Source organism: Nicotiana attenuata, unplaced genomic scaffold (genome assembly GCF_001879085.1).
Source record: "Nicotiana attenuata strain UT unplaced genomic scaffold, NIATTr2, whole genome shotgun sequence".
Classification (NCBI taxonomy): Eukaryota; Viridiplantae; Streptophyta; class Magnoliopsida; order Solanales; family Solanaceae; genus Nicotiana; species Nicotiana attenuata.
The window spans coordinates 1,455-10,888 of NW_017670836.1; the positions used below are offsets into that span (position 1 = coordinate 1,455).

The 9,434-nt window shown below is 37.3% G+C and overlaps 1 protein-coding gene across 1 annotated transcript; it reads left to right on the forward strand.

Annotated features, from left to right (window-relative positions):
• Positions 1-3,394: 3,394 nt before the first annotated feature.
• Positions 3,395-7,228, forward strand: LOC109243774. The gene is made up of 10 exons (XM_019410764.1): positions 3,395-3,550; positions 3,600-3,682; positions 3,814-3,847; positions 3,951-4,124; positions 4,502-4,591; positions 6,234-6,299; positions 6,427-6,518; positions 6,604-6,651; positions 6,736-6,843; positions 7,046-7,228. Exons 1-10 carry the CDS (start codon positions 3,395-3,397, stop codon positions 7,077-7,079), a joined length of 885 nt encoding a protein of 294 aa, XP_019266309.1. The 3' UTR covers positions 7,080-7,228.
• Positions 7,229-9,434: the final 2,206 nt, after the last annotated feature.

A 9,434-nucleotide genomic window follows, 5' to 3' on the forward strand; every position in this document is an offset into this window, starting at 1 on the left:
CAAAAGGTTATTCAGGGAGCAAGAAAGTACTTCAGCAGCAAGGATGAATAAGGAGGGAGATAGGGGGTCACCCTATTTTAAACGCTAACTAGATTTTAAAAAGTCTTTCCTAGTACCATTAATGATGATAGAATACCAATTACTAGGCAGAAGATTAAAGAGCATGTCAATCCAAATTTTCGCAAAATCAAATTTCCTAAGTATAACAGCGATAAAGTTCCAAGACATTCTGTCATAGGTTTTAGCCATGTCCAATTTCATTACAACATTACCACCTTTATTTGTATTAGAGATAGATTGAACAATTTCCTGATCTAAAAGAATATTTTTAGTAATGAGTCTATCCTTAACAAAACTACTTTGATTATTAGAGATTAACTTAGTAAGCAAAGGATATAGCCTAATATAAGGATTTTAGAGATAATATTGTTAGTATAATTAGAAAGGCTAATAGGTTTAAATTTATCAAAAATTGAAGGGGCAACGCTCTTGGATATAAGAACAAGACAAGTATGAGTATAGAATTTAGTCAGAGGCTTACCTTGGAAGAAGTCAATAACAAAGGCTATGATATCCTTCTTGATGATGTCCCAACAACTTTAGAAGAAGGATCCATCGTACCCATCTGACCCAGCACTACTCGTGGCTGACAGGCTGAATATTGCATTTCTTATATCCTCTTCATTTGGAATAACATTAAGTAGTACATTGTCTTCTTCTACAATTTCCTTAGTGATGCAATTCAAAATAGAAGGATCTAGCTTGGAGATAGGAAAGTTAAACATGGCATTGAAATATCTGATAGCTTCTTTAGAAATCTTCTCGTCTCCTTGAATATATTTTTCTTTATGATTTTTAATCATATCCAATTGAAGTCTTCTCATCTTTCTCTGAGCAAACTGTGAAAATAGTTTGTGTTCCTATGTTCGTCTCCAAACCACTTTATGTTAGCCTTCTGAGTGTTTAAGGACTCCTGCATATATAGCCATCTGATATATTCTGCATGGTCTTTGTTAGTTTCACTTCTGTCTGCCTCTGTGTTGTTGATAATATCCATTTCTTCCCGGATTTGAATCTTCTCCTCCCACTTGATGATATTACTCTGGATATCTCATATGGATTCTCTAGACCATTGACTTAGCTTTCTGCTAAGAAGTTTCAGCGTAGCTTGGAGTCTCGACATATTGTTGCCAGTGATACCTCTTTAATAATATTGAGAAAGTCGTCTTGTTTTGGTCCAAAAATTAAGAAATGGAAAGTATTTAATGTGCCGGTGGGTCTTATCAAAACATTTCATAAGCAAAGGCATGTGATCTGAGCATGTTCTCACTAGTTGTTTGATAGTAGTATTCTAAAAAATTTGTGCCAATGTATCATTGATAAAAACTCTATCTAGTTTTTTCCAAATTCCTTTACTAGGCCTCCAGTTGTTACACCAAGTAAACTTAGCTCCAGAAAAACCAATATCTGTCACCCCACAGTTATCCATACAATTCATAAAATCTAAGCTCTTAGATATTCTGTGAGGGTTACCACCAAGTTTTTCATCAGGTTCTAAGATAACATTGAAGTCTCCTCCAATGCACCACGGGCCATTATACCATTGCTGTCATTTTCTAGGCTAGAACAGAAGTCTTTTCTTTCCCTAGAAGTACATTTGGCATAAACAGCCGTAACGGCAGTAGTAATGTTGGAATGACCTTCTTCAATCATGATAGTAATGTGTTATTCATCATTGGTAGAAACAATGATATGACAAATATTCTTCCAGAAATACCATATTTTTCCATTGTCGTAAGAGATACATTCCTAGAATCCCAAGAATCTCATGTAGCCCTCAATCTTGTCCTTACTAACCATAGGTTCAAGGATAGCAACATATAAAATGTTGTCGATGCTAATAAAATGTTTCAATATATGAATGACCTTTTTGGACCTCACTCTCCTAATATTCCAGAAGATCGTACTAATCATGAAAAATGGGTTCTCGATATGTTGTCCACAATCATATGTTTAAAAGACCCTTCCACTATATTATATAATGAAAGTTGTAAAAAAGTAGCCACATGCAAAGAAATCAGGATTGGACAAGAATAATTTGCAATTTGCTAAACTCAACAACCATCTTGTTGTAAATTGGCAATACACAGTCTAATCATCTGGTTCTAAACATTATATGGAAAAATCTAACCACTCACGACTCTCACCAATGTACCATGGGTCACAAAGGAGAAACTAAAAGCACAAATGAACAAGAAATAGAGAATAACGTATTCATGTAATTGACACTTTAACTATTGTTATGCATTTTCACTTTGATTTGTTGATTCTTAAGATTAATTATTTAGTTAATTGTAAATACCCGATCGCGTCACTGGTTACTTCATTACCGTATCCAGATAAGTTAGTTCCCGTCCCACTCTAATCTAGAGGTGCAATATTATTGAGTACTTCATCGGTGAAATATGCTTGAACGGAAAGACCATCAACTTTTAAGGCTTCAAATCCAAATAACTTTTTAAATTTTTATACTTTATTTTGTGATAAGTAATTCTATTAAATTTTCTTAACTTTTTCACCAAACTTTAACATTTTTGTTTATTATTAGTAATGTAATATATATATATATATTATTATCTTAAACTTTATTTTTATTTACTATATTTTACTTAGTATTATATAAAACAAGACAAATAAAGTAGTCCATCTGTCCCAATTTATGTGGCATCGTATGAATTTCGATAGTCAAACGAGTTTTTCATTGACTGCGATCTTTTCATATGCCTTTTGAAAATGTAACTTATTAATAATTGTGACTTATAGTACTTCGTTAAGGAGTTTGACGAAGTAATACATTTGTAGATATAAATTACTACTCCTATATGCCTCTATTTTTATTGAAGGTGGGTCTTGGCGTAACTGGTAAAGTTATTGCCATGTGACCAGTAGGTCACGGGTTCGAGAAGACCCTTACAGTATGATATCCCGCGTATAGCAGCAGCTTAGTGCACCAGACTACCCTTATATATCTCTATTGGCTTTTTATAAAAAAATATTTAAACAAACCTTGTTGGCCTTACATCACCCCTTTTTTCTCCTCTTTAAAAAAAAAAAGGGCAAAAAAAAAAGAAAAAGAAAAGTTTGAATCCAGAAATTCAGAAATGACAACTAACAACCATCGTTTTCGGTTGTCGTGTGCTGGATTCAAGATGCCTGTACCAAACTGAAATTTCCAAAGTACTTAGTAATAAGATGGAAACTCCTCCTCCTATCTCCAATTCCATGGCAGAAAATTCAATCCAGTAGCTCAGCTAGTAACCTGCTGCTACTACTCCCTCTCATATTCTTTCTTTTTCTATCAACTAATTCATCTGCTCCAAAGAAGATAACAGTGATGTCGGCCAAAGAAAGCTTGGGCTTAGAGTACTGGCTTCAATGGCAAGTTGCCGTGTGTGCTCTAATCTTCATCATCCCTACTACTGTAGCTTTGAGGCTCATCAATAGGCAGCGAAAGGACACAGAGTATCCTACCAAGTCCACTGATCTGTGGGTCCCATGTTGGCGAAATCTCCATCCTCTTTGGCTTCTTTTCTTCAGAGCTTTCGCCTTTGTTGCCTATGTCCTTCTTGCTTTTTCAGACTGTGTCCAGCTTTGGCTTCTTCGACTTCTTCTTCTACACACAGTACTTAATCAGCTGCGCCATCTTCCAAATTCTCTACATATACTTTTGTGTATATTTAAAATTCAGACTATATTCTGCAATTCAATAGAATTTAACTGATCTGATATTCTAATTAATTGCTTAATTTCTAGGTGGACGTTTGCTTTGGTTGGGGTCTATTTTGCTGTATGGATACATAATATCAGTCTTCTCTTGCAGCTCAATTTTTAGTGAATACTTAATATGTTTTGCGGTTGATAGCTGACCATAATATGTGCTTGCATTGCAGCTGGGAACCATTATATCGGCGCGGGGATGCTGGTTATATACAAGAAATCCCCTCTCCCGGCGCGGGGAGATAGAGAAATTTCTTAAAACAGCTGCTCAAGAGAATAGTAGCAATGGGGCATCCTCTGACCAACGACTTGGATTTTGGGAAAACTGTATGCAAATTATTTATCAGGTTAGTGTTAGAGACTGTCAAGTTTGGATGTTTTCCCAAATACCCTAGGTTCTGGGGAGCATACAGTTATTGAAAGTGTGGGATAGCTGCAATGAAACTTGTATGAATCCCTAAGTTTAGCAAGTTAGAAAGGCAGAATTTTTCTTGTGAATATTGTTTGGTGGATGGTCTGAAACAACTTTGTTAGCCTAATTGCAATAACAACTGCTTAATTCAGCAACAATTGAAATAAAATAATATAGTACTTCCTATATTATCTCTGATCTATAAGCTAATCTGTCACGATAATCCAAATAGCTAAAAGCTGTTTTTAAATTGGTCAACTCACCTGAGTTTACTGTTAGAAATTTGACACAAGTTTTTTTTTCTTTTCATAGACTAGTGCAGGTGCTGTTATGCTGACAGATATTGTCTTTTGGTGTCTTTTGCTTCCATTTATGACGGGCGAGAACTTTAAGCTCACCCTGGTGAGTCATCTTTATTTGAAATGCTGCAGCATTATATGCATCATGTTTAGCTCTCACTGCATTCCCTTTAGAATGTTACTCTTCCTCTAACCATCTAAAGAAAATCTTTTAGTCAAGTTTCTATCAAGAGTACGCATTTTTCCATGTCAAAAATTCACAATATTAGTTTATATGATCAAAGTATCAGTCATTTCACGTGTTCCATCTAGATTATGCACCAAATCATGGTTATTTCTCAAAGGAAAGTGATATCGTCAACTATTACACAAAGCTACCATGCATAGAAAACGCAAATAGGGCGTATTGATAGTCCTTTCTAATTCATGAAGACCATGCCAACCATTAAACCAGGGGAGACAGGTTGGAAAGAGGGGAGAGAAACAGGGAGAGGACAGGTGAACTCAGCTATGATTATGGTATTTGCATGAGAAAATTTGGAACTTTAGATAACCACAATGCTTTTGTTCCCTTACATCCTTGAGGAACATATTTGTTGTCATCTTAGAACACTGAGCATAGTTACTAACTAATTGCAAGTTTACTCCTAACCATCTAAGAATTTACACAATTGTTGGAAAAATAGCATGAATACCAGCTTTTTAATGATTTAACTCCATAGTTACAAGTTTCTATTTATTTCCTGAAACAACATTATAAAGATGAAATTCCATTGTTCTCATAACATTATTAGACTGTGCAAAACTCAAGCTACAACCTCAAATGTATCGTTCAAAATACAGCTCTAACTCAAAGTAAATAGATGATCCGAAATGCCTGCCCTTTATGAGGTAACAAGTTGCATTTTCCTTTTAAGATAACAGAAAAATGGAGCAACATTAGGTCAATGACTCTTTTTTTGGTAACTGCAAATTTTATTAATTACCAAAGTAGCAATACAATTCCATAGCTTAGCCAACACAGCTAGCTATCCAAAGAAACTAAGAAACAAACAAAACCAAATCAGGAACCACGCTATCTAGCTAGAACATATATTTTTGCAGTACAATTTTTATTCTAGGTGAGGCTCTAACATTGCAAATATATGCAATACTTTCCCATCCTCTACTTGATTTCTCAAAGACTCTCTTGTTTCTTTCTATCCAAATACTATGCACACATTCAGCATACACCATTCGAAAAATCTGAGAAGCTTGTGATTTCCCTTTGGAATTTCTGATCATCCATGCAAGTGTTGCTTATTGCTCTTAAACGGTGAAGAGAGAGAGGGACCATGATGGTGGACTAAGAATGCATTTCTTTCTGAGCACAAATATGTAATTTTACAAAGTCAAGCAAAGGGAATTCAACTTGCTATTGTAGTTAATACTGAAATCAGCAAATATTCTTGTGACTACAAAATAAGATTGCACGCTTTCAGCAAAAATGGAGCTCCATTGTTAAACTTGCACATATGGCTCTATCAGAAGACTCTAAAGTTCAATAATCTTTGATGTAAATTGAGATGTTTTCCTAGTCGTTGAAAGAATTCACATAGTTGAAACGTCGAAGGCGTTATTCTTTTTGTTTTCTTAGCTTCTTGTATAGAGACATTTTTTTAATGGAAGTGGTCCGAATCATTTTCGAATTGCAGCTTATTTTACTCAAAAACTTCTCTAACTGTTAACTTTTGTTGACATGGCAGCTAATTGGATGCATGCACTCTGTAAATGCTATTTTTCTTCTTCTTGATTCAGTCCTGAACAATCTTGTAAGTGCAACAGTTTCTTATATGCCCATCTCCAACCTCAACAAGCTTTTTGGAGACCCTTCAGGGCTTGCTATAAGTTGTCGATATCCTGTAAAATCTAAAAGGAGAAGGCTGTTTTGTGTTTCAGCAATTTACATGGTTTGGTATCACATATTTTGTGCTGTGGAGCTGTTGTTATATTGTTTTCCAGTGGACTCTACACGCGTGCTGCTTAAATTGGTAAATAAACATGTACCACCATACGCACATTCATATGTAAAAAAGCATTCTTTTCTGTGGTTAATTGAAGTTCCTTGTCGCGCAGGTGGCCGTATCCTTTCTTGGAACTTAACACTCCATGGGCACCTTTGTGGTAACGACTAAAGACATGCCTTTTCTGTTGACATTCTTGATTCCTTTACAATTTAGATATCCTAAATGGAAAAGTTGGTTTCAGGTATCTTGGATTGGCTGTGGTCCACATCCCCTGTTACGGAATATATGCTCTGCTTATCAAAGCAAAAGGCCGACTGTTCTCGAGAATGTTTCCACAGGCATTTCTTAGGTCATATTATTGATCTTCCTACCTTTTTTGAAAACTTCCCAGTTCAATCTCTAAATTTCAAGATTTTATTGGTCATATAGGAGTGATATAGGATAACACAGAGTTCAAACTTCACGGCATGATCACTATAGCATTGGCATACACAAACATGCCCCTCAAAATGCGCCTTTTGCTAATCTATCATCTATCTTATGGCATGCAGTGGCAGGATTGCAATGGAGAAGAAGCATACTTGAAGCAGAATATAATTAAAAAGTACTCTAATTCGAGGTTGTTGTATGCATATACACGAAACCATATATAATTCCTTTTCTCAGTGACACGATTGTACTAAACAAACTTCATTATTCGAAGATTTAAGAGCAAGGGTTCTCCCTAAGTACTACAATATTAGACTAGGTGAGGAAATGAAGAAGGAGGCTTCAACCTAAGCACAATGACCTAAAGAGGAAATGGTCTTGTAACAACAGTTTCACAACAACATTGTATGTCCTCCATAAGAAAGAGGAACCTACCGTGGCTAGTGGACGGGAAGTAAAATCAAAAGTAATATTCGAAAATCATATGAGTTGTACGAAAATTCCGGCATGCGTGAGAGCTAAGATAAGCTAAGTATGGACGCAACAATGGGGCAGAAAGATCAGAAAAAGTAATAGCTAACGTTGAAAGAAAGCGAAGATGGAACGAAAGAAATTATTCGATCAATGATCCAAAATTGGCTACGTTATGAACGCACTTAAGGGTTCGGAGTTTTATACATGTAGCATATACAGCCATAGAAGGTTTCGGTATATGTTAAAAGAAAGAATCGAGCCCAGGTCATAAATGCAGGATTATATCATGGATTTTCCATAACACCCATGAAAGGCTAAACATAATAACTAATACCATGAACCATAGTTCGGGAGATAATTTAAGCCGACATAAAGGCTGATCAGAAGGAAGAAGAAAATAAAAAATTACATCAACGAAGTAAATCAGGAGTCTGATTATTGGATCCAAAAAATTATAGATCTCGTGAATGAGAATATTTTTCACGACCCTAACCCCGAACCCGGTCGTGATGGCGCCTCTCGTGAAGACAAGGCCAACCAATCTAACACAATTCGTCCTTTTAAGCAGTTAAATAGCATAAAGATAGTTTAAACATGATTTAATAGCAATATTTAGCGAAAATAGAGATAACAAAGTGGAAATCCATCCCAATACAGCCCTAACCGGGGTATCACAAGTCACGAGCGTCTAAGATACTAAATCCTCAAATGTAACTACAAAGTCTCAAATACTGAAATAGAACGTAAAAGAAATAGATAGAGAGGAGCTCCAGGTTGCGAACGCCAGCAGCTACCTAAAGACTCCTCGAAGATCCGCCTGAAGTTGGAATGAGTCAGCACTTGGGGGCGAGACCTGCTACGCCTGAATCTGCACACACGGTGAAGGGAGTAATGTGAGTACTCCGACCCAGTCAGTAATAAATATAAATAATGACTGAAAGTAAGAAAACACGTAAAACACAAGGCATTCTATAGCGAAGCAGTAAAATCACTTAAAAACAGTAAATCAGTGAAGTATCAAGTAAAATCCCTTCTTCAACAAGTAAAACAAGTAATTGACATGTAAATAACAAATAGAAGTTTGCCCCTCGGGCACAGTATCAACAAATCCGCCCCTCGGGCAACAACTCAGAACAGTACCAGCCCCTCGGGCTCAATCTCAGAACAATACCAGCCCCTCGGGCTCAATCTCACATCACAATGGGTACCAGCGCTCACTAGGGATGTACAGACACCGGGAGGGGCCCCTTACGGCCCAAGCGCAATATCAAGCCATCTCGTGGCATCAAATCTAGGTCCTCGGCCTCATATCAATCAAGCCACCTCGTGGCGTATATATATATCTCAGGCCCTCGGCCTCATATCAGTATCAGTGTATCCTCACATCTGGCCCTCGGCCGTACTCAGTCCGAAAACTATCACAAGCCCCTCGGGCGTTAGTAAAACAGTATTTCTCAGCCCAAAATATCATTTAAAATATCATTTAAGTCTCAAAACTGAGTAAAAATGGCTGAATAGTAAAACAGTGAAAAACAGCATGACTGAGTTCAAGTAATAAGTCAAAACAGTGAGGAAATAGTGATAAAAATCCCCGAAGGGTTCAAACAGTTGGCACGAAGCCCAAATATGGCAATCAGCCCAAACCATGATGATAACAACTAAGTTTCGGTCAAATACACGGTAAAATCATCAATCGGGACAGACCAAGTCACAATCCCCAATAGTGCACGACCCCACGCTCGTCATCAAGCTTGTGTCTCACCTCAATATAGCACTACCATGTGCAATCCGGTGTTTCAAACTCTCAGGACATCATTTACAATCATTACTCACCTCGAACCGGCTAAAACTCTAGCTCGCGACGCCCTTGGCTCACAGATGGTGAGGACACGTACTACCCGAGGTGATCAGGCACCCGCGCCCCTACTGTAGCCGTCGGAGGTCGGGGCCGGGGTAGAGTTCGAGGACGCGCACGTGGTGCAGCGAGAGCACCTGCGCGAGCTGCAGCCGAGGTACCACCAGCAGATCCAGCCGGAG

Excerpts from the sequence above, each read along its gene's own strand:
- LOC109243774 (XM_019410764.1), top strand. The coding sequence starts at position 3,395 with ATGTCGGCCAAAGAAAGCTTGGGCTTAGAGTACTGGCTTCAATGGCAA. Across the intron at positions 3,551-3,599 it reads CCAAGTCCACTGATCTGTGG|CTTTCGCCTTTGTTGCCTAT; the intron begins GTCCCATGTTGG and ends TTTTCTTCAGAG. Across the intron at positions 4,125-4,501 it reads GTATGCAAATTATTTATCAG|ACTAGTGCAGGTGCTGTTAT; the intron begins GTTAGTGTTAGA and ends TTCTTTTCATAG.